This window comes from Dicentrarchus labrax, unplaced genomic scaffold, assembly GCF_905237075.1.
Source record: "Dicentrarchus labrax unplaced genomic scaffold, dlabrax2021, whole genome shotgun sequence".
Classification (NCBI taxonomy): domain Eukaryota; kingdom Metazoa; phylum Chordata; class Actinopteri; family Moronidae; genus Dicentrarchus; species Dicentrarchus labrax.
In genome coordinates, this window is record NW_026136721.1 from 742350 (window position 1) to 767020 (window position 24671).

Genomic DNA, 24671 nt, shown 5'->3' on the forward strand with positions numbered 1-24671 from the left:
ATATTAAAGTGATAAAAATTATAATGACTAAAAATAATAATGTAAAAAAAAAAAAAAAGAAAATATATAATTCATTGAAGCCTCTCTGCTGCCTCTCAGGTCCTCTTCACCCCCCTCCCCGTGGTCCACGTCTACGCCATCAGTTCAGCCAACATGGCCGACAATAAGCGGCAGCCCGGTGGTGGGGGGGCAGTCAGCCTTTACTCTTGTCCAGTCTACAAGAAACCGCGCCGGACCGACCTGAACTTCATCTTCTCTCTGCAGCTGAGGAGCGTTCAGCCGGTGGAGCACTGGACGCTGCGCGGTGCGGCGCTGCTCTGCGACTGCAAGTGATCCTCAAACTTTATTGAATGAGCATTGGCTCAGTGACTCCAGGATGTTGTTTGTTTAAACTGAAAAAAGATTATAACTTAAACTCATTGAAGGTCTGACTAAACTTTTATCTTCTCTTTTTTTATTCCTTTTTTACTTTTTATTTTTAATTAATTTTAATGAATGAATATAAAAAAATCCCTAAAAACTGGTTACTCAGCAAATCAGTTTGGAAGATACAGCAGAGAAAAAGTCAAAAAAATGTTAAATGAAAAATGAGAAATGAGAAATGTAAAACAGTTAATATTCAGAGGAATCCAACATTGTTTCTTTAATTTAAATCAAGCTTGCGCGATCATAAGCTATGTATTTTTACCAGCTGCTGTAACAGATTATCTAATGACATTAAAGTAAATTAAAAATCTTTAATTCACTGACTAATTATTGAAGAACAGACTTCACATTGGTTACAGAAATAATTCAAGTGAACTTTTATAACATGAGTCAAACACAAACCTGCTTTAATATCTCTGACAAACTACAGCCATGCAGTCACTCACTAACGAATGCTAAGAACACCAACAATACTGTAAATATGTTACAGAATAAACATCAGCAACAATGCCGTTACATCACTGCTGTCAGGTGAAAATCCCATTAGCTTTATTTTCAGCATGATGACATGAGCTGTTCTCACAGCCAAAGATACGTTTTTTTATGATTTTTATGCTCCAGTTTGCAGCTTTGCTAAAAAAGTTACCCAACTGCTCTAAAATAACAGGAAAACTGAAAATGTGGGGGAAAAATACCAAATGAAAGTGTCTGCCTGCTCCAAAATAAAACTACCAGAATTTTATTAGCAACTCTGTTTACACAGAAACTTAATTTCCTTTCAAATTAATCAGGAATTCTGACCTTTAATGACTAAATGCTAATTAAAACTGTAGCTACGAAACAGTTCTCTCACTCAAACACAAGTAACACTAACACACTATACAATACACAGTTTAAATAGTAATTAATACGTTATTTAGATCTTTATTATTCAATCAACAATTTTAATGTATATGTATTTTCATAAAAGGGTGATGAAGTGGCATCGTCCTTCACAGTTCATCTTCGGTGCCACAAGGGGTCTTATCCCCCTCATTTGTATGTTTTGACCACACCTCTGCCTAAGTTGGCAAATTAAACTTACCAAATCCAATTGAAAGTATGGCAAACACATCTTTCTTTAACAAAAGCTTTATCTGTAGTTTTATAGAGAAAATCTACCACACAGGTCGTGTAATACTGACGTGATAGAGGATTCAACAGAAACAGTCACACATCAGCCTCCAACAAATTGGTTGTGTACGAAAATGTCAACTGCCAATAAAGTTGCTCTTCTCTGTACAGTCATTGTATCAAACCTGCCCCATATTAGATAAAACAGTAGTGATTGGCCCGACCGGATCCAGAACTGGTTCCCTGGCTAGTGGTAAAGAATATCTTGTATATATAGAATAGAATATTCCTGGGGTTTTATTTAGTGCCACTTTCAAAGGTCCTCAGCTCGCTAACGCATCTGTGATTTTCTGTCTTAGTAAGTGTTCTATCAAACATAGATTTTCATGTCGTACTCAGTTTAAATCTGCTATAAACTGGCAGTCAAAGTGGTCAATACAATTTCCATTTATGAGTGGTCTTTGTAGTCTGTGGACAGATCCAAATTACTTTCTATATCTAACTGGGTCCGGGTAGGTTGTCATTCTTTTTCAGTGGATCTCAGGTCTGTGTGTCGATATATATGTAGTAGAGGTCCAGACTTTTGGACTTGTGAAGACCTCTACAGGAACAAAGAACCTCTCATCCTGATTGTTGCTGCCAAACAGACATTTTTTTGTTTTTAAGTCCAGTTTATTCAAGTCAATCCCCAGTGAAAGACTTTAATTATTTCACCTATAATGAAATCCAAATGAATAATGAAAATCCAAAACTCTTTTATCACTTTTTCTCCAAACATTTCACAGAACTGAACGTACTATAACTCTGTTATAGCTTTATCATCCAACATTTCAATCTCACCAACATGCAAAAAACAAGTCAACAGCAGCAGAGTGATATTGGGAAATGTCCTGGGAAGAAGTTCTGAACTCTGAACACTTTGTTCATTTATTTTCCCAAAGTCAGTGTATATTGAACACAAAACAAAAAAAATACTATATATATATTTGCTGATTTGATAATAAATGACCAGAACATACGTAACTGCATATGAAATAACCGCGGTGATTTCAGCAATCTGTTTGGTTGTTGTCTTGATGTTCAGTCAGATTGGATCTGTGACCGGCCTGTTCCCTCTCACTTCCTTCAACAACGTTCAAACAAATGTTAATCTTCATTATTTGCACTCTTGCTTGGTAGCAGCAACCTTTAAAAACTTAACGTTCATTCCATCTGTGTGGTCTCAGTGGTCCAAAAGAAAACGGCCCAGATCTTGTCACTGTCTCACGGTTTACGATAGCTGCTTCATATCGTACATTGGCACCTCAGATTCCTCCGGCTTGCCCTCATCGTCAGCCGCCTTGGCGGCTTCAGGACTGCCTTTGCGGCCTTTGGGCGGAGGGACGGGAACGGCGCCCTCTGTGGCGCCCTCAGCTCCTTCCTGGCCCTCTGCCACAGTCCTCTCCTTCTTCAGATTGAGCTTTGCTGGGACGCTCTTGGTGATGGTCTCCTTCAGCCTCTCACCCGACTGCTTCAGCCTCTCACCAGACTGGCGGATCTTCTCACGCCTCTCAGCTGTCACGATGCGCTCACCAAACTTGTTGACCTTGGTGCCCAGGTTCTCGCGGGTCTTGCTCATGTTCTCCTTGGAGAAGGTAGCTTTGAAGCTCTCAATGCGTGTCAGCCCGGTCTTTTTCATGCGGCCGGCTGATGAGGAGTCTGCCTCCTCCACCACCATGTACTCCTCATCCGACTCTGGAGGAAGCTCAAACTTGTCCGGTTCCACCTCGGCTCTGGCGCCGCTGCTGCTGCTAGGTTCTGCTGGTTCGTTGCCTGGTGTGACAGCCTTCACCTCCTGGTCACCCTGAGGGAGGAGAACACAGAGCAGAGTGTGAACCATCATGAATAAAAGATGGACAACTCAGACTTTGTGCTGGGAAAAAACATGCAGTGCATTAGACCTTAAATACTATTTGTTTTTCTTCTAATTCAGATGGACAAAGTGTTATAGTTGATGTCAGGTTTAAATCTGTCTCTGGTTAAAGTGTGTCCTGTAGACTTTAGCTGTTAGCGTGCAGGCCTGATCCTGCCTCCATAAATAAACTAGCACCTGTTTCTGCAGCTCAGTGCTCGGCTGCAGGAAGCTAAACATATCAACGAGCAGCAGCGTACTGAGCAAAGCCGATCACTTTCAGCTTCAGGCCACGTCATGGCATGCATCAGTCTGCAACTCAAAGCTCAAGTTACACTTAACATGAAATGGAGCAAAAATGTTAAGGCCGAAGCTGCAAACTGACACAGATCCTTGCAGACGTAATTCACTTTGGGAAGGTTGAACCTCAATTACAAACTCCTGATTCATGCTATGCTCAGTTCCCCAAGTAAACACAAAGTTACCTAAAAACTAGTAGAAGCCAAGTAAAAGTTAAAGAAAAAGTAATTTAACAACCAGCCACATGGTGCAGCATATTTGGCGTTTCTGGTCCTAAAGCTATACACCAAAACCTGTTCAAATTAGTGACATTCAGTTTAAATCATTGTCAATGATGTTCAGCAGTTTAAAGAGGCAGTTTTCTACATTTTTATCTGTAGTGAAATGTGACCTGGATGTACTAAGCTGACTTTGCAAGGCATACATTTACTGGGAACTGTCTTCAGCCTCCTCAAGAACACCCTGAAGGCCCCCAGACACCAGCTTGGACAACACCTGAGCTAGTAAGCAAGGGACAAAGTAAGAAAATGTAGAAAGATTGATCACCAGGAATTTGATGAAATCAGATCAGTCCTGGAAGATCAAACTCATTAAGTTTATTGAACCTTCATGCTTGTTAGCAAACTGGTCCGTAGCATGCTAATAGGATCGTCAGGATCTTTCATTACATGCATCATAGGCACTATATGACACCTGATAGAGAGGCTAACATTTCCAAGGCTTTGACTGAACATAACATTCATAACTGAGCAACACAGCAGGAGCATGTATCAGAGCCTGCTAACAATCTAAAATTAAAGCTCACTAATTAACATGTCTGTATCCCGTTTCTTTAATACATACACAGAAATGTGAAGAACGTAATTTGTGGTTTTGGGGTTGTTGTGTGTTGGAACGGTGATTGTGTGCAGCTTCTTGAAGTCTGAAGAGAGAGGTCGCCAGGTCTGGCACCCTTGGACCTGGGCAGAGACCGAAGCCTGTGTTCACTGTCTGTCTAGTCAGGAAACTGGCTGAAAATTTGCACAGCAGCACTGGGTGGATGAATACACCATTGTGTCTGTCACATGACTCAGGAATCCGTTCAGTTGTTGCTTCCAGTCTGTATGCTAAGCTAGGCTAACTATGTCCTGATTCCAGGCCTGTACTTAACCCACAATATGAGATCTTCTCATCTCACTAGCGGTGATGGCAAGTTTGGGTCCTTTGCTGCTTCAAAACTGAGTGCTATGGATACATTTCTGTCACATGTTACCCAAGTACTTAAGTTCAATACCTGGATGAATTTATTTATTTAGGTTCATCCACTACTTGAGTTTTGCTGTTGATTTCAGCGTATTAAACTACAAAGTTCTCGGATAGACTGAGCAGCAAGAACGAATAGCAGCTCGTAGACAGAATCCAACCTAACGAGGCAACGTCACACAACATAGGAAGATTTCAGCTTGAAGGCCTTTCTGCTTTGCTAAACTGGGAGGGCAGGAAGGTCAAAGGTCATGAGCGCATCTGATCCCATGACATCGCAGTAATGTGCTGAACCTCCACAGCTTCTGCTCTGGCTGACAGAGGATTTCCTTCGTCAATCTGACAAAAATTTGTCAGAACAAATCAAAGAGTGAACACAGCCTGTTAGCAGCTAATTAAATGATTTACAACCCTCGTACAGCAGCTTCGTTAGCTTATCCAGAGAGAGAGGAAGGGTGAGAGAGCAGACCACTATATTAGGAGATGGTGGCGGTTCAGACTCAGAATAACCTGGTCTGTCAGCTCTCAGCTGGCACAGTCACTTACAGTACAGAATCCACGTAGCAGCTCTCCTAACTGAGCACACACTCTTAACATACGCCGATCAGCAATAACATTATGGCCACTGAATAACACTGATTATCTGGTTATCAGGGCTCCTGTCAGTGGGGGGATATATCAGGCAGCAAGTGAACATTTTGTCCTCAAAGTGGATGTGTTAGAAGCAGGAAAAATGGGCAGCGTGAGGATCTGAGCCACTTTGACAAGGGCCACATTGAGCATCTCCAAAACTTGTGGGGTGTTCCGGTCTGCAGAGGTCAGTATCTATCAAAAGTGGTCCAAGGAAGGAACAGAACCACAGACAGGGTCATGGGCAGCTGAGGCTCATTGATGTACATTGGGAGTGAAGGCTGGCCCGTGTGGTCCGATCCAACAGACGAGCTACTGTAGCTCAAACTGCTGAAACAGTTAATGCTGGTTCTGATAGAAAGGGCTCAGAACACACAGTGCAGAGCAGTCTGTTGGTCTGGGACTGCAGAACATTATGAGCACCAGGGTGCCCATAGGGAGAAATGGGGGAAAGAAAATTGTGAATATTTCCTCTCACGACCCAAGAAGCGTCTCTTCATTTAGTTTCAGATTCATAGTAGCACATTAGAATAACAATGGTAATTTGGTGAGTGCTTGTGTAGGTTTGTACATGTAAGAGAGCTCCATCAGACCTTTGATAATGGTGTTACATAAATTATTAAGGTGTCATCACTGTAAAAATCAAACATTCAGTTTTGCATCCATATTGGATTATTCTGCCACTTCACATCCAGTGCCAACTTTCAGTGCCAATGCAGGGATTTGTGTGTTCTTTATAGCGTATAGAGAAGAAAGTAAAGGAAGGATGTGGAGGTCAGCGTGGTTTGAATTATAGGAGACGGGTTTATATGAAGACCAGCAATTGACCCTTCCTAAGTACCGCCCCTTTTGGGACCTCTGTCAACTTTCTCCTTTCATGGATAATCTGATAATTGTTAGCTAGCTAATTAGCTAGGGTCGTTTTGCTGACATTAGCTATCAGATGTAACTAGCTCTTAAGGCTGTACGTTTTATTCGAAATTTGAAAATTGAAAATGAAAAAAACTGACAATCTAGTGCAACAGACTGTTGCTTAGTTTGCCTTGTGATCCAGCAGAGGGCGCTCCACTTTCAGCTTGATATTATTGACCTGTCAGTATTTAGTAAACTAATCTAGTAAAGTTATGTCGTTTACGTTCTGAACAGACGATTGCGACACCAAAGCATCAGAGAAGCAGTGTGCTTCTGTATAAAGCCTAACCCTACATTGACAACAAATTTGCAGACTAATTTGCTAAGGTTAGCTTGTCATTCGAGTGAGGTAGTGGAGTACAGGCACGGCAGACGAGCAGAGCAACATCAAGTGTACAACCTTGTCTTACTGCTACTATTTGGCACACTCAGCTTAGCCTAACACATAGCACAGCTACATACATAGAAGCAGAAAATTGAGGGGTGGGACTTAGGAAGGGTCAATTAAGATTTACCTTTTAATTAAGCACAACAATGTGTACAGAATTTTAAAAAACTTTGGTCATAATAAAACTGTTTCGATTTATCCGATAATGGAACGCATGCAATGCAGACACAAGGGACCATCTCTACCTTCCATCCCACATGACTTGAACAGCGCACTAGGGTGCACTGTGCAGCCTGACATCCAGCAGCCGCAGCCAGCCAATCACAGGGTCTTTCTGAGGTTTGATCAACATGTGACCTCACTGACCGCACTGCAACCTGACTCTGTACATTAGAGTCTGGATTACAGTAACCGAACCACACCCACAGAGCTATTCCTGCATTTAGTCCCAGTCAACAAGCTACTTAGTAGTTAACATGCTAACTTGAATCTTATATTGCAACTCTTGTTGTTAATTTTCTGATATTTGGAAGTTAGCATGCTAATATGATATGTAGTGCCACAATTAACATACAATTCATTGCTAAAAAATAAAAAAATAGTGTGTGCGCTCTAAATTAACAGCCATATGTAATGATGTCTAACTTGGTGAGAACTCTGACATTAAATCCTTTATTTCTGCTTTTGATGAAGGGGCACAAATTGTCATTTTTAGAGCATCAGTGTCTCATGTTGGCAAATGTCAGCAAAGTTCAGTGGGATCAGATTGCGTGGCTGAAGCCAACAATTATGCATGAAGTAATTCCTGACCCAACTCAAGAATGAAAGTATAGCAGCCAAATAATCATTCACAAAGTGAACTATTTTCAAGTAAAGCCCACTCTATGGCTTCAGATCTGTGGTGTAACCTTTCAGTATGCAGAGGTTTATCCACGGCTAAAATAACGAGGTCACCATTGCGCTGGCAGCTGCTAACTGTGAAGGCCAAAGAAGTAAAACGAAGCCTGGTGTGTGTGCTTGTTGCTATTTCAACCCCTAGAACGAACTTATGCAGTTCGTCTTAAGGCTCAAAACAGTCACTTAATTCTAGGATAAATAATGTGAAGATACAGCAGATTGTAATATCAATGGTGCCTGTATCTAATGTCTCGAAACAGACACAGAGCAGCATTTGGCAACATCATTCTGAAAAGTTATACATGTTTTTGGACAGATGAAACTGATTTACCATACTTATTTGTTTTTTTAAGACCCTTGGAGGCATTATGCAGCGAAATCCCATTCAGTCATTCAAATTGAGAAATCTGCTGACAAAGGTTTGTGCCTTTCAGAAAGATTGCTTAATTATTAAAAGTTCTCCTGCTCTGCAAAAACTGGACATAGGCTGGCAGCTATTTTAGACCTTGTCCAGCTCTATAAAGCAGTTACACTTATCATCTGGCACACACCAACTGGCCCTTTTTGACTTCTTTAGTCCCACAGTTCAGTTTGTCTACTGTTAAATGTGACTACCGTGAACTGATAATTATAATTCAAGTTATGATGCTGATGTTAGGTCATATAGTAAACCAGATGCCAAGCCTGGTGCCACCACTACAGGCCTCAGACCCTTTTCTTTGGCTTGATCCATAGTAATGATGACATATAGAACCCGAACACACTGGTACTTCATGTTAAAGCTCCTGACAGGTCCACTCGGTTCTTCTGAGACCCATCAATGGCATTGAGTTGGGTCGGGTCCAAATCATGTTCAGTTAAATCTGGTCAGGTGGAAAAGAGTCTCTCTTTGTGTCTGTTCAGTGTTTTTTTTATCTATCTGGACTGATTTTCTACTGAACCACATTGGTTCAAAAAGCATTACCTTCTTTGAGTTCTCACTAGAAAGCGCATTAGAAGTACGCTTTTCAGTTCATTTAGTCATGTAGCTGTAGGTTAGCTTGATGCTCTAAACCATTTCTAGGAGATAATCAACACTCCACTGCCCTGATACTAGAAGAATTAATTAAGCAACCAAGGCAGTTGTTCCTTTTCTACTGGTCGTAAGGTACCAATGATCAAACAGATTTGTCTTTGAAGCCAAAGAACTTAACATCTGTGAGTCCTACCTGATAAATGACCACCCTGAACTTGTTCTTGGCCAGGAGGTCTCCCTGGGTGGCCTCCACCTTCTTCACCCTGATGTTCTGGTTCTCCACACGCACTCTGACGTCCTTGATGTGGCGGCTGACCTTGCGTGTCTTCTCCAGCAGACGGTCGACGGTGGAACTGGTGTTGGCGTGGTCGTTAGTCAGCTTGACAACGTCAGCCTGGATGGTCTTTACCGTGTTCTCCAGCTCCACCTGACGCTCCTCCATTCGCTGCTGCGTAGTCTGGACGCTGTCCATGAGGCCCGCAACGCGCTCCAGCAACGCCATGATGCTTCCGGCATCATCTCCGCCTCCCGTTTTGTCTGTCATACTTGCTTATCGGTTCTCTTATTCACCAGCTCCTGACTTGTCTTCTAGTTGCTTGGTTGATTGACTGTTACCTAGTACCCAGTGATCCAAATGTTAAAGAGAAGAAGTGGAGAGGAAGAGTAGGAAGGACGAAAAGGAGCTCCGGAAAGATCTGTTGCTCTTAGACTTTGAAAGGAAAAGGGAAAATCAAAGCCACAGAAGAAAGAAGAATGGAGGTTAAGGCAACGGAGGTTCCAAGGAAAGAGAGGGAGTTCAAGGGAAGGAGGAATAGAAACCTCCTCTGGAAGGAGAATGGGAGAAAGGAGGAGGACTACCGGATCACCCCTCTACAACTGGAAGTTGACCCTGAAACTGGTAGGACCAACTGATAGGCTCCACCCTACTGGGAGAGGGAGGGAGGGAAGGAAGGATGGCAGGAGTTAAGAGGAGGGAGGGATGGAAGGGGGAATGGTGTGGCTAAAAAGAGAGGGAAGGTAAAATGTAGAGGGACAGTATAGTACAGTACAGTAGAGAGTTTTAACAATGTTTAACCAATGTTCAATGATAAAGTGGTAGATTTTAAAGCCAGTGACCAGACTGTAAAATTAAGTGGAGATCTTGTGGAGATCCCACATTTATCTCAGTCTAATTGGGTCAAGAAGTCATGTTGGACTTCTGAAGGCCCTGAGAACTCCCATCAATCAGAGAATTTAAAAATGAAAACCGATATTACAGGAATGTCTGTGTTAATGAGTGAGATGGATAAAGAGTGACATGGATCCTGGCCTCTGTCTGTGTTCTCTGCTGCTAAAAATACAGTGAGGGTAAAGTGACTCCCTGCACCTCTTTGGGAGATGATTGCATTAAAAGGAATGGAAACCCCCTCCCATCTATTCCTCCATCACCTTTTCACTTGTTCTGTCTTAATCCCTCCCTCCAGGTTTAGACCTTTTTCTTTTTTTAAAAACCTGCATTATATTTAAAGGCCAGCAGGGGGCAGCTCCACTGGCTGCAGGATAAACTGATACCATTCAGTCTTATGGAGAAATGGGTCGACTTCTCAGTTGATTTATGAGCTCAGTAAACAGTTTCTTGATGAGTTTCTGGTCTCAGTCTCTAGTTTCAGTCTTCTTCCATACAGCATGATGTTCATTTAGTAACTGATGGTCCCATTTAGAGTAAAACAGACCATAAAGCAGGGTATGCTTTAGGGCGGGGCTACCTTGTGATTGACAGCTCATTCTCAGTGAGTCCGTCCAGCTCAACCAAACTCAGATCAAACTGTCAAACAGTGCTGATCAGATATGGATCCAGATTCTGTTGTTGACTATTTCTCTCCTCAGATCTGTTCACAAACACATTTTACTGTTTATCTGGAATACCAGATCCTGTGTGAGCAGACGAGCCGCCATTGTTTCCTGATACAGACGAGTTGAAATTGATTTCGTTTTCTAATCAAAATTACAGAATCTTTATTTCTGACGTAGGGTAAAAACTGCATATTTCATTTTCTTGATGTTTTTGTGCCTTGATATCACACAGACATGGTAACGGCCATGAAACCAACATCGCAGCCTTTGGTACTCCCAAAACTAATGAGTGGAGCATTCACTTCTTCGCTTTTGCATCCACAAGCAACTTCCTGTCATAGTTGGATATTTTGTTACTTGATTCCCTTTTGAAAGTTCAGAAAACTTCCAAAACCTTGGAAGGCTAAAAGGATAAAAACCTACAGAAGAAAGAGGGTGTTAGGAATGAGATGGGGTGAGAAAGGAGGGATAGAATCAGATGGAGAGATGAGGGGACTCCCCGCCGTCTAAAAACCATCCACCAGCTGCTGCCTATAATTATCCTGCCGTCACTGCTATATTTAACTTCCTCACTGAACAAGACATGGATGCTTCAACAGCCACCGGGAGCGCTTGCTTTTCACTCCTCCTCCCTCACTCACGGTGGTTGGAGTCTCCATATTGTTCATGTGCCTACAGTTCAATGGATCTTATTTGATTGGAGGGGGACAGTTTGTGTGTTATTTTGTATGTAAAGTTAAGAAAACCCTGTCAGTTCCTGAAGCCAGAAGATCTTAATTTAGTTACTCTTATTGGACAGAGATGACTGTGATTGGCTGAAACACCTGTCAATCAACCCAAGCTTAAATCTCTAAATGAAACAAATTTCAATGTTATGCTGTATATCAGAAAATTAATAAACTGAGGGCTGAATGTGTATAAATATGTTTCAGTCGGAGATCCCTTGGAGCAGCATCTAGTGGCCATTTGAGGAACTGCAGCTTATCGCTCCTTCAACACAGCCGCAAGCCCCTCCCCAGGTGCTGCATACCTGCTGTCAGGTGTCTGAGGTAGGCTATATTTGTACTGTACAGCTCCTCGCCATCAGTATCATTCATTTATATTTAGTCAGTATGTTCAGCAGGAAGTAGTGTTCATTTAGTGTTAGTGTTGGAAATACCTTTTTATGTTTCAGTCAGAATACCCACTTCTAAACCTCCTCTGCTGTGCATCATTCAGCAGTGTTCTGGAAGCTGATTTTTTTCCCCCCAGTATGGTGAAGGCATGATATAGGGTGGACAGTTTTTGAATTTCTGCTTTGTGAAAACTTTCTTGCCATAAAGAAAATAGCCCAACAAGTGACACAATTCTGTAATACTGAAGATGTTAACTATTAATTTAAAGAGGAAAAAAGGTTCTATCATATTCCAAGGAATCACAACCTTTTGGGTTGGGAATCACTTATCTAGAGAGTCGGCTCCAGTCCTGTTAGCTTGCAGAGAGCAACATTTCTCCCACTCAGCTGCATGCCTCTGCTTGAGGTGCTGGAATAAATTTGTTGTACTGCTAACTTTGGTTGCAACAGCTTTCAAACAAACTTTACAGTGGGTCGTGGTTTGTTTGCTGTCGGACGCCACGAAACCAAACCAGTTCCAGTAGTGAACGCTTTTAGCACTGTCCCACTAACCCAAAACACTTCTTTTATTGTCCCATCCAACCACAGTTTGGTTGGATGGGACAATAAAAGATTCAGATTTCAGGCCCACCCCCCGGACTTGCCCCTCATGTATGAGAGAAAAAGGAAGTGCATACAGATTAAAGCGATGACACAGTGGTTTCAAACATCATAATTTAATCCTAGTTCCACTACAGTACAGTCTAAACAACAACTTCACTGGTTCATGCAACATCTACAGTAAAATCAGGCTAGATTCTCGCAGAGACACTGAGCGAGTCAAATAAATCTGATCTCAGTACAGCCGTACTTCAGGGAACCTCCCAGCTTATTGAGTATACTCCTCCTACCACAATAAAACGACCAACACGGACACGTCGTACCATCGTTACAAATTAGATTAAAAAAAGCAGAAACTCGACCAAAAAACAAAGCAATTTAAATTATCATCAGCTTGTCAGAACACACAAAAAAACATTGGAATCCATTTCCGGAATGGCGTCATCTGAAAATCAAGCAATAAAATAATTGTAACAACAACCTGTACATATCAGCCTGTACCTTCTCTTTTTTTAAGCAGTAGAAAAAACAGCATTTTGGTTTTTAGGTGCGTCTCATCGTAACAAATACAAAAACAGCTCAAATAAAGTTCATCTGAGTTACATGAAGGATTATTTTTGACCCTGTGAGACGCAGCAAAACATAAAAATAACCCATCAGCTGTGAGTCTGCAACAATACCCAAGAGGGCTTCAGTGGTCCCTGATAATCCTGTAGTCCTGGTACAGAGCGCCCCCTGGAGTATTAATGCCTTCATAACACCTTTAACTGGTCCCCACACTGAAGACAATGTGGACACCGTGCATGGTAAAAAGCCAACACAGAAATATCAACAAATGAATCCCTAACTGTGATACTCAGGGTTCCCACTTTATCCTTGTCCTGGAGGTTTTCTCAGAATACAGGACAGCCTGCTCACAGACAGATAACCCACCGGGAGGTCTAGTACTGAATCATTTAACTGCAGTTTTATTCTTTTTTTTACTTATGCTCACTTTTGTGGCAGTAATAGTTCAAATCAAATAGGATTTATTTTATTTTACAGAAATGTAATCTTCGCGCATCTGTGTGCGTAGAATTAACATCGCTGGGCATGTATTTATCAACCAATACCACAAATCTAATCGTTAACTGATGAATGGGTTAATTATCTAGCGTTTGGAGATTGTCAGCATTGACAGATTTCTGCACTCACAAAGCTGATTTACAAAAAAATTCTCTACAGCATAACCCAATGTATTTGTATGTTTTTTTATAGTTATATTAGGTTTGTAGTGTGCATGGAATAATGGACTTATACACAACTTTCCTCTGATAAGCCCACATTGGTCGACCACTCGCGGACAGACTGTCTGTTGTAGATAATAACCACCGGTAGAATCTGAACTGAGATTCTCAGAGAATTTCACTCACGGCTCAAAAAGATGGCAGCAGGTCCGTTCCACTTTGTGTCTGGTAACTCCGCTTCCCAGTGTCACTGCGCAGATTATCTTTCCAAACCCAGGATTACTTCGGCGATCTGAGTGAGGGGCTAAAATACTATTAAAGACTTTCAGGATATTTGGTCATTTTATTCCATTTCCAGGATGTGTAGGAACCCTGAATATTGAATCACTACTAAATATTAATGCTGAAATTTATAACATTTAAACTCCACTAATCCCAATCTACCAGAGATACTTCTTCCTCTCATACGTATGTTTATCCTCTGTAGTCCAGATGCTCAACTTTGCCATTTTGAATTTAATTGATCCCATTTTAGCAGCTACATTGGTTTTTTTATGGAGAAATCAAACAATATTTAATTTAGTTTTGTGAATCCTAAAAAAATTCTAAAAACTACATATTCAGTCAAATCCAGCCGTATTTAAATTTGAACTTTAAGTATTCAGCAGTGATCTAGACTTATATTCCACATAAACAGGGTGAAACAATCGTTAATATTCCTTTTAAAATAAATCCAAACAAAAGCACAAAAACGGCATCAATCTGCGTCCCATAGGGTTAAAATAAACGGAGACAATCTCTTATTCCAGTTTGTATGAGGACGGTCCAAAGTGAAGATACAATCAGATAAATAATGTTTCCTGCCGGAGGATCCACAGTGTTTCAGAGTCTGAGAGGACGGCAGCGTCATCATCTGCAGACAGTGCGGAGACAAAACTGTCCAGATGGAAAAAAACAACATGGAGGAAAATCTGAAAAATAAGGCCCCTTAAGAAATTCAAAAATTATTTTTTAAAAAAGGGAAAACAAAAGAGGCACCAAAAAGTCGAGATATCAAAACTGCAGTCTGTCTGTGTGGTACGAAAAATTTAGACTTTTCATAAAAACATTAGAGAGGGAAAAAGAGCAGCTACATCATCCTGGAGGACGTTCCTGACGGGAAGTGACCGAGGTGCTGCTTCTGTCTCCGGCCACGCTTCGTCTTGTTGCACCTCCTGCAGGACACGACAGGAAGGACACAGCAATTAATAACAGCATACAATACTCAACTCAAGGTCTGCTTACGCGCTTTTTAAAGAGTGTTTAAAGAGTTACTCCACACTCTCCAGTATTACCAAAGTTATTAAAATATGTCTCAACTCGCCCTCTGATGTTTTAAATGAGCCTGAACCCTGTGAGTCCAGTGCTGACGGACTGGTTTGGGACATACTTTCATGCACGGAAGGACTTCAGGCTGCTGGACTGTTTGTAGTATTAGCAATATTAGTAGTATTAGTATTAGTAGTACACGCAGTAGTGCTGCGAGTACCTGGTGAAGCACATGACCACGGCTACAATGACGGCGATCTGGACGGCTCCGATGATGGCGGCGATGAGGACGTAGTGCAGCTTCTGACCGCTGGGCACCACGTACAGGATGTTAAAGTCCAGGAGCTGATCGCACTGAGGACCACCGTACGCCGCCTCACACCTGAGAGACAGAGACACACACACACACACACACACACACACACACACTTTAGCTAACAGTATAGCCTCCCTAGCTAACAAGAAGCTGTAACTCTGCTATAAAAGTTCTGATTTATTTACACGATTTCATCCAAAATGTAATATGTTCTTTATGTTCGTGTCCTCACTTTGGTTGCTAACACTGTTACCAACTTTAATCTCCTGAAGTATAACACCAAGATACAGACAGACAGACAGACAGACAGACGGGCGTTACCTGCAGGTGGGCAGGTTGTGTCTCATCTCGCAGTGGCCGTGTTCACAGAACTGGGCGTAGTCTTCAGGACAGGGGGCGGGGCTGTCCACAAATCCCTCCCCCTCACCAGGTTTGGACACAGCTGGAAAAAAAAGGAACTAGAATCACGGATCTGCGCCCGTATTCCTCCGCCAACCAGTAAACCAGCTCCAGGTCTGTCCACACTCAGATACGTAGTGGAGTTATATAGAAGGTGTGTTTACTGGTACTATACTGACGGTTGACTCCAGTGGATAACAGCACACTGATACAGAGCTCCGTCATACAACAACAATCCAGCTTAATATCAGTAAAACTACAAATCCTAAAGCGTGGCTGCTTCCAGCACTATAACAGAGACGTCCTGCTGACGGCACTGCAGCCCGGGTTAGATTCGGTCGGCTCCAAGGATGGAATGAAATTCCCTCGAGGCGTTCCTGAGATATCGTGTTCACCACAACGGGACAGACGGATGCGAAGGCCTAAACCCTTTCTGTCCAACTACAGTCAGGCTGCAGGAAGGGGTTCTCACCATAGACGTCTGGTTTGGTCTTCATGCTGTCGTCCTTCCTACTTTTATCTGAAACCACAGAAGAAGAAAATGTTGTGAGAAATGACACAGAAAACACAAAACTACATAACTAATAATGTGCTCATAACAGTCACCAGACTGATCACAGTTTCAGTTTAAGGTCTCGTTCATTCACCATCAGCACTTGCAGTTACATAAGAACAGATGACATCAAGTGTTATTAAGGGGGAATGAGTATTCTTGTGGTAATACCACCTTAAACAGCCCACACTGAGTAAATTAAGATCACAATTTAAAACCTTCCGTCCTTACTGTGAATAAGCAGTAATTGGGAAGTTAGTTAAGGGACTAGTAGTTACTACCACTAGTAGTAGTTGTAGAATAAGGCATTAATACGTGCTCTATAATGACTAATAAAGAGCTAATCAGCAACTAGTTAATGCTGAATATGTGTATGTTGATTTACATACTGCTCATAAAAGCTAAATATGAAGGTTAAAGTGTTGGTGCAGTGTGATAAAGTACGAGGCGGAGATGGACAAACTGTCAGCTCTAGAGAAAGGATTCCTCATCACCCAGCAGCGAGTGATTCAGACTGCCAGCTAATGTGATGAGACACCAGTACGGGGGGGGGTTAAACAGGTCAGCTACAGCACTTCCTCACAAACATTCATATACTGTAGTGGAAGGTTTAGCACATTTAACCAGTTCTATTCCTCCTTTTTCAATGGTTAAGGGATTAACAGTAACATTCATTAAAGATTGATTCATTGTTGCTCACACAGCGAACGTTGCTCTGCGTCTGTTTATCGACCACAACAAGACATTTTCACTCTCGGCTTTCGGGAGAATTCTGATCACAGATTTGTTCCACGTCTGGTAAACCTGCCGTGAATCCTGAATATTTGGTCCATTTCCAGGCGTTTCCTTGAACTAGTCTCTAAATGTCCAGGTTTTCTGCAGTCTCTGTCTATTTTACTGTGTGTGTGTGTGTGTGTGTGTGTGTTTGTGTGCATACTATTTTTATCCTTATTTTTGGATGCATAATCTGTAGAAGTCTGTAACTAAACAGTAACTGTATTGTTGTGATTTAAAACTTATAAAGTTGTGTTGAAAACAATCGACTTGTGGAAGTCAAACGGCAAACGCCGCTTTCATCCTTTTATCCGAAGGCACTCGGGATGTTGCGTTAATATCTCGCCTTCGTTGTTACTAAGCAACCGTGACGATGGCGCTGTGGTCATTTAAGCCTGCCATGTATACTCTCACAATTTCAAAGCAAAACAATTCGCAATCCTGCGTCATCCTGGAGGGACTGAAGGAGGGACGATAAAAAATGGAGAGCAGGAGGTCGTCGTGTTAAAATGTGAACAGCTGGTTGTTCAGTCAGCCGCGTGTGTGTGTGTGTGTGTGTGTGTGTGTATTGGGGTCAGGTCATCATTCAATATAGATGAGCTGAAAACTCCTTTTTCTCCTCCTCCCTTACAGTCTATCCTCTGCTCTACTTTTTTCTCCTTTAACATCCTTCAATCTCTCCTTTTCATACTTCTTGTTTTCCCTTTCTCCCCCCCTCTGCACTCCTTTCCTCCTCCATCTTTCCTTCTCTGAACAGAAGAGGAAGAAAAATGCTCCTCCTCTTTCTTCTCGTCTACATATTTCATGTTTTATAGTCTGTCCTCCTCATCTCCTTCTTCTTGTCCTCCATCTTTCCTCCTCTACTCTTTTCTTTCCTCTCGTCTTCCCCTCCTTTTCCTCCTCTGCTCTTTCCTCTCCTTTATTTTCTATCTATCCATATTTTTCTCTTCTCTGCCTCCTCCACCATATCGTTATCTCCTCATCCTCCTTTCCTGACCCTTTCCTCTTCATACTCGTTTTCCTCCTCTTCTTTCTGCTCTGCAGCTTTAAATCACAGTTTCCTGTTTATTGCGTCGCACTTCCTCGTTACCTTGGCAACGTCCCACGTGTCTGATGTCGATCTTCAGCTGTTTGAGGCAGGACGCCTCCCGGACGTGGCACGGCGTGTCGTAGGTGACGCCGTCGCTGCCGCACACCGGGTTGTCGTTGTGGCCGTTACACACAATGTTACACATGCAGCTGCACGCACACACACACACACACACACACACACAATCTTATGTTAGACTTTTATTTTGAAGGGTATGTGTTTTTCTACTGTGTACGTCATATTATCTTATATTGTTGCCTGCCATTGTTACGCAGATGACACTCAGCTCTATGTATCATTTAATTCTGATGACTTTAGTAATCTGGATACACTGCTGCCAAAGACTGGATGTGACTGAATGTTTTACAGCTAAACACAGATGAAACAGAAATGTTGGGCATTGGACCAGACCAAGTTTCAGTGAGTATTAGTCATCACTTCAGGGAATAATCTGTTTCTGTTTGAAGAAGAAAATACTGCCCGTATTGTTTAAGAATGCTGTAGAGCAAAATTATCCATGATTTTATCTGCTCCCGTCTGGATTACAGTTACTCCTCTTCCTGCCATCACTCGTCTTCAGCTGGTTCAGAATGTGGCAGCCAGGCCGAGCACATTACCCCCATTCTGGTACTTTCACTTTGGCTTCCTGTATGCTTCACAAGTCAATTCAAGATCCCCCGATCACACTCAAAAGCCCTCCAGGGTACCTTTGTGTATTTCTCAGCACCAAGATCACTCAGATCTGCAGACCAGCTGCTCTTAAATGTCCCATGGTCTCGGCTCTTACTGATTTAGCTCCAACACTGTGGAACTGTCAGGTCGACCTTTAAAAACCCTCCAGTACAGCCGTTTTCAGTTCTTACTGGTTTTAATGATCGTAATCTTGTTCCTAGTTACATTGCTTTAATTGTTGATGAGCTGTGTGTGTGTGTGTGTGTGTGTGTGTGTGTGTGTACTCACAGCATATCCTCGGAGTCTTCATCACACTCGGCTCCAAACTTGCAGTTTCCACATTTTGAGGCCTTTTTCCCGCGACCGGAGCCTTCATCATCTGCACAGACACACAACATCACTGCAACATGGCCTCCACATTTATTACTCATTTATTCTTCTTATTACTATTCTCGTTATTATGTGTGTTCGTGGCGTTGTAGTTGTAATACTGCATTAAAAAGCAGCAAACTGAAAGATAAAATGTTGTTTACCTCCATCGCCAGATCCCGAACCACCGTCTGACAGAAAGACACAGAGACGTTAGGACAGGAAGTAGTTCTCCATCATCATGAAACTAAAACTACTTTAATTAAACACGATGTGCTCATTATTAATGCTGTTCTCTCTGGGATTAGTCTGAATAACAAAAACTGCTGGAATCAGCATGAATTCACCATGTGGAGGTTCTTTATTGTAAAGTGATACTCCCCAAATCCCCCAACGCGTGTGTGCGTGTCTGTGCGCGCGTTACCGTGGTAACAGGGTCCCTCTGACAGGGCGGTGATGGCTCTCTGTTTCTTGCAGGCGGCTCTCCTCAGGAAGCACTCGTTCTGGTACGTGTCTCCGTTCGACCCGCACACGGGGACGTACTTCTTATGACACTGAGACACACACAGGACCAACAATCATTCATTCAGTCGGTGGAGTCAGTGACGGTAGATGTGTTAATTAATATGGGAACAGACACTTTATGCTAATACAGTGTGTGTGTGTGTGTGTGTGTGTGTGAGACTCACGTGGAACTGGCAGACGCACTTGATGTCGGCTCCGTTCTCGCGGCAGATTCCTCCGAAGCGACACGTCCCTGCGTCACACACACGCAGGTCGCTCTTCTTCTCTGACAGATCTGAAAGTAGAAACAAACGGATTGTTAGAGATGATCAGCGCGGCCGAGTAAAGCCAACCTGCTGGTGCGGTTTATTGAAGCAGCAGAGGGCGAGCTGACACATTTTAACACACAAAATACAGATTTTAACTTTTAACTTTGGTAATAATGTGAATATTAGCAACGTCAAATAATAAGTTCACAGCTGTTTGATGTTTTAGGGTGGAGTGCCTCTTATAAAACTATAATAATTCTGGTTAGCACAAGCTAGTGTGAGAGAGATATAATAAATCAGATTTTATAATAATGACTTATTTTATGAAACACTGCATCAGGATAAAAAGTCTGAATCTAGTTTTTAGAAAATCCATCCAACAGTGGACACACACACACACACACACACACACACACACACACACACACACACACACACAAACACACACACACACAAACACACACACACACACACACACACACACACACACACACACACACACACAAACACACACACACACACACACACACACACACTATCCAGGGTAGTAATTTCCTGATGGCAGCTGATTGGTCGACAAGCCACAGGCTAGCCAATTAGAGCTGGTAATTACAGGGGTCGAAACCCCCGCCTCCTCTGTAATTAGTAAATACCTCAGAGTGCTGAGCCAGCCTGAACAACCTGCTGACACACAGAGCCTACTGCAGGGGTGGACAAAATAACAGAAACACGGTGCTCCCAGGACCCCTCGCTGTCGGCGTGGTCGACCAACACGGACGCCGCCACTACCAACCAGGACAAGCTAACGCAACGTAAACCTGACGAAATATTTAAAGTTTCTACAGTTTCACTTCATCAGAATAAAACAGCGTCTGCCTGAAAGTAAAGAATACGTCAGAGGCGAGCAGCAGGACGGTTGCAGGTGGTTAACGAGGTGAAACGAGAGAGCGGTGAACAAACTGCGTCAGTGGTGATGAAACCTGTCGGGCCTGCACTTCTTCGTCTTTCTGTCTTCCTCTGGAGGATTTCTACACCTCCTGACACACAAACCTCCACCTGACACACCAATAATGTCTGGTTGCTATAGTTACTAACATCTCATCTGACAGCCATTGGTTCGTCACCAACCAATTACAGCTTGTTTACAGAGTCAGACAGGTCCTCAGAGACCCCGTCACGGAGCCTCTGTGGGGAGCTTTAACTCAACACCAAACACAACCTACACACAGCCGTGTGTAAGACATGACAATGATGTGGAGACAGCAAGACCCCGAAACTGAACCAGGACCTTGAGTCGGGCCCTAAAGGCAAGAAGTGATGTTAGCGACTAAATCAGGATACCGGTTGTTGATCATCTATGAGCTGTATCGCTAAACACACTGAATAAAGCAGTTCCACCTTAAACACACTGAATAAAGCAGTTCCACCTTAACAATCACTGCTTCTCCCACGCTGTTGGACAGACAAAGGACGTCCCGGAGGGGCTGCGAGCCGAGCTGCTGCTAACGTTAGCTCAGCTTGTTTCTCTGATAACTTAAGATCCAGACGTCCGATGACTAAAATCCTTCATCCGGTTCAAATCTAGAGTTAAAAAGCACCAAGATCTAAACAGTGGATGGTAAACAGTCAGTGTGTGACAGCTCCTGGCAGACAACCACAACGCTGACGCAGGCACAAAGGTTGGTTAAGGTACGTTGACGGTTAGTAACAGAAACTAGTAGCTATGTTGCTTGGGTCATGATAGCTGACTAGCATCTAGCCAGCTATCATTACCATGGTGACACTAGCAAAGAGCTGAAGCTGAATGAAGCCTGGTTACTGCAAACAGCCGCCTGCCACTCAAAGTAGCCACGCCCTGAATTATGCAGGGAGGTGGCGCTGGCTCGCTAGAAAGGACTTCATTCAGAATTAAACCAGAGTTTCACCTCAGCTTTCACACTAAATCCACCTCGGGTCCATAAAAGTTCTCCGAGCGGCTCCGAGCGGGAGAAAGTGTGTCACTGTGAACTCATTCAGTCACTGATTCAAAACTCTGATGAGTCAGTGAACTGTGACACGACTGCACCACATCTCACAGTCATCGTCCACGAATAAGTACCAAACTGAACCAGCGTACGATGTCAACTGTTGGGGGAGTTTATGAGACGCAGTGAGGTGCACTGAAGCTGATCTGAGGCCAGTCGAGCTGCGAGTGAAGATCAGTGAGGCAGTATGACTCCATCTCGCTCTACTGACTTCATTATCTCTCTCCTTGTTTTTCTCCTCCTAACCTACATCCAACTGTAGCTACACATGGCCTAAAGTATGTGCACACCACAAACTTCCCTTATTCACTTGGACTGTTTTTCAACCTGCTATCAAACCAACAAGATCCAAACAGTGGATGGTAAAACTGGTTTAAACTGGGTAAAAGGTTTTTCATTCTTTTGCCTAAATGAGACTTTTAAAAGAAGAAGTAAACCTGCCTTGAAGTGTCGTACCGTGCAGGTTCTCCACCAACACTCAATACGTAGGCGAGTGAGGGACATTTTAATCAATGACTGGAAAACTAGTCTGAAAGTTTCCAGGGTTTCCAGGATGCGTGGGAACTAGGGGTGTAAAGATTTACAGATATAAAAATCGGTTTTACAGAAGTTTTATGGATGCAACTACATCTGTATATGGATCCCTGGATGGATCTAGATGTACCATGAACCGGTCCATGGGTGTTAGGAATCTGTTGACGGAAGCTTTGCAGCCACAAGAGCGACGACAGTAACGTCAGCGCAATGAGCCATCAAATCGAAATCTCAAGTTTGGAAGATATTTGGATTCTACAAGAAGGAAGGAAAGTATATTTCGGATGGCGGTCGCACGACAGATCTAAACACGAATCCGATTGTTCCACATTAAAATGTCCCTGAAGAGATGCACTCCCACAGGGGGAACCCGGTCTAGAATCTATAATGTTTAACATGTCCTCTTTAAACTCTAGCTCTATGTTCCATATGTAGTTGAGTTGTGTTTCTACATTACCCCAAATGTTACTACAACGTTCCAACTCAGAGAAAAACCAAAACGCAGTGATGAGTTTTTAACCGTATTTTGGTCGGCGCTCGATGGCACAGAGGAGGAAGATACATCAGACTTCAAAGTTTACAAGTTAGTGTGGTTCCAGTTTGATGTATCACTCACTCACACACACACACACACACACACACACACACACACACACACACACACACACACACACACACACACACACAGGGTACTCCCTCATTTAACCTCGCCCTGTTTCTCCACCCTGTCATTAACCCTAAAATAGAGCCCAGTTAAAGTGAGGAGTGGTCAGCGCACGCACACACACACACACACACACACACACACACACAGTACAGGTGGTGTGACTGACTGCATGCGTCTGTTGTCATGACAACTGTGCTGATATTAAACACTGATTTGATGGTATCAATCACATTCGGGAGCCTCCATCAGACCTGTTTCATCCTCCTGTGGTCGTCATGACAACGGAAACAAAAAAATGTATCAATGGCAACAGCTGGATCATGTGACCGGAGACCACCAATGAGAGGGTCACATACATAAAGATGACTGTGAACTCTGACCTCCACATCCTCAAAACATCAGTCTGGAAGAGCCCCCCCCCCTCCCTCCCTCCCTCCCCCAACCTGAGGGGCTCAGGTGGAAACTGGAGGTCTCACCTGGGCAGTCGGCGGCCTTCCCGGGGCCGCAGTCCGTGCTGCTGCCGCCTCCGCTGCGGGGGAACGAGCTCCGGACGGCGGGGAGAACCAGCAGCACCAGCAGGCAGCAGGACCAGGAGAACCGGTACACTGGAGCCATGATGGAGGGCGGTGGGAGGGGGAGACAGATGGAGGGACAGACAGACAGTGGGGAGAGATAAAGGGATGGATGGAGATAAATGGCTGTGAAGAGGAGGGGGGGATAGGGAGGTAAAGAGAGATATTTCTCTATATAGAGAGATGGAGGTGTAGAAAGGTGTGTGTAGGGATAGACAGAGCTGTACAGAGAGAAACAGACGAGTGGAAAGAGGATAGAAATATAAAGAGAGAGAGATTAACTGAATCCGTTTTTCTGGATTCGTCCTTCAGTCATCAACACACAAGCAGCCCGCAGAAAGAGAAGAATACAGAGAGATTAAATCCAAATGTTCTCCATGTGTCCCCTCCTCTGTCCACACAGTCCTCCGGGGGACGGCTCCGTGCGCGAACGGACCCAAAAAGGCTGGAAAACACGGTGAGAAAGCCGGGAGGAGGGCTGCTAAATGAAGCCCAGGATAACAAAGCAAAGCAGGGCCCGGGGCTTCACACACCGACCCCCCACACCTCCACCACCCCCTCAAACCAGTCTGCTCACAGCCCGGACTGAGCCTCCATCCCCCAGCCCCGCTGCCTCGCACTCAAACCGGGCGGCGAGCACCGCGGAACGTTCCGCGGAGAAAAAGATCCAGGTGGAGGTCCGAAGCGGCTTCCAGCAGCATCCAGGCCGAAGAGGAGTGAGTGTGCGCCGGGGAGGACGGATGGATGGATTCGGTAGGTCGGTCGGACCGGGACGACTTCTTTTTTTTTTTTTGTCCTCCTGTTCTTTCTCCACTGAATCACATCAACAAAGGCTCTGACCACGTGACCTGCAGCAGGCCACTCCCACACAGAGAGAGAGAGAGAGAGAGAGAGAGAGAGAGAGAATGAATATGAACTGGAGCCCCCGTCTGCTCTCCTGTATCTTTCCTCAGTGTTTGCAGTTGACCTAATATCACTGTAAAGCTGCTCTAGATTGTCTCAGATTTATTTTTGCAGCCCAAAGTGTTTTAAG

The 24671-nt window shown here is 43.5% G+C and overlaps 3 protein-coding genes across 4 annotated transcripts in view; 1 reads left to right on the forward strand and 2 right to left on the reverse strand.

Annotated features, from left to right (window-relative positions):
* Positions 1 to 741, forward strand: part of dnah5l (dynein, axonemal, heavy chain 5 like) — a 60981-nt gene extending 60240 nt beyond the window's left edge. For both annotated transcript variants that reach the window (XM_051385707.1, XM_051385708.1), the window contains one exon: positions 100 to 741. In XM_051385707.1, the coding sequence (XP_051241667.1) occupies positions 100 to 333 (234 nt within the window). In that variant the 3' untranslated portion in view covers positions 334 to 741. The remainder of the gene's footprint in view (positions 1 to 99) is intronic.
* cavin4b (caveolae associated protein 4b) lies at positions 613 to 9705 on the reverse strand. The gene is made up of 2 exons (XM_051385894.1): positions 9008 to 9705; positions 613 to 3382 (listed from the first exon to the last, which is right to left on the reverse strand). Exons 1-2 carry the CDS (start codon positions 9356 to 9358, stop codon positions 2810 to 2812), a joined length of 924 nt encoding a protein of 307 aa, XP_051241854.1. The 5' UTR covers positions 9359 to 9705; the 3' UTR covers positions 613 to 2809.
* A 2756-nt stretch (positions 9706 to 12461) lies between these two features.
* Positions 12462 to 24528, reverse strand: LOC127355221 (tomoregulin-1). Its single transcript, XM_051385891.1, has 10 exons — positions 23543 to 24528; positions 19758 to 19867; positions 19493 to 19622; positions 19233 to 19259; positions 18988 to 19078; positions 18028 to 18176; positions 16083 to 16130; positions 15533 to 15653; positions 15116 to 15277; positions 12462 to 14801 (listed from the first exon to the last, which is right to left on the reverse strand). Exons 1-10 carry the CDS (start codon positions 23679 to 23681, stop codon positions 14717 to 14719), a joined length of 1062 nt encoding a protein of 353 aa, XP_051241851.1. The 5' UTR covers positions 23682 to 24528; the 3' UTR covers positions 12462 to 14716.
* Between the last annotated feature and the right edge of the window lie 143 nt (positions 24529 to 24671).

Excerpts from the sequence above, each read along its gene's own strand:
- cavin4b (XM_051385894.1), bottom strand. The coding sequence starts at position 9,358 with ATGACAGACAAAACGGGAGGCGGAGATGATGCCGGAAGCATCATGGCG. Across the intron at positions 3,383-9,007 it reads TCAGGGTGGTCATTTATCAG|GGTGACCAGGAGGTGAAGGC; the intron begins GTAGGACTCACA and ends CTCCTCCCTCAG.
- LOC127355221 (XM_051385891.1), bottom strand. The coding sequence starts at position 23,681 with ATGGCTCCAGTGTACCGGTTCTCCTGGTCCTGCTGCCTGCTGGTGCTG. Across the intron at positions 19,260-19,492 it reads AGAGGGACCCTGTTACCACG|ACGGTGGTTCGGGATCTGGC; the intron begins GTAACGCGCGCA and ends TCTTTCTGTCAG. Across the intron at positions 15,654-16,082 it reads GACCAAACCAGACGTCTATG|CTGTGTCCAAACCTGGTGAG; the intron begins GTGAGAACCCCT and ends TTTTTTTTCCAG.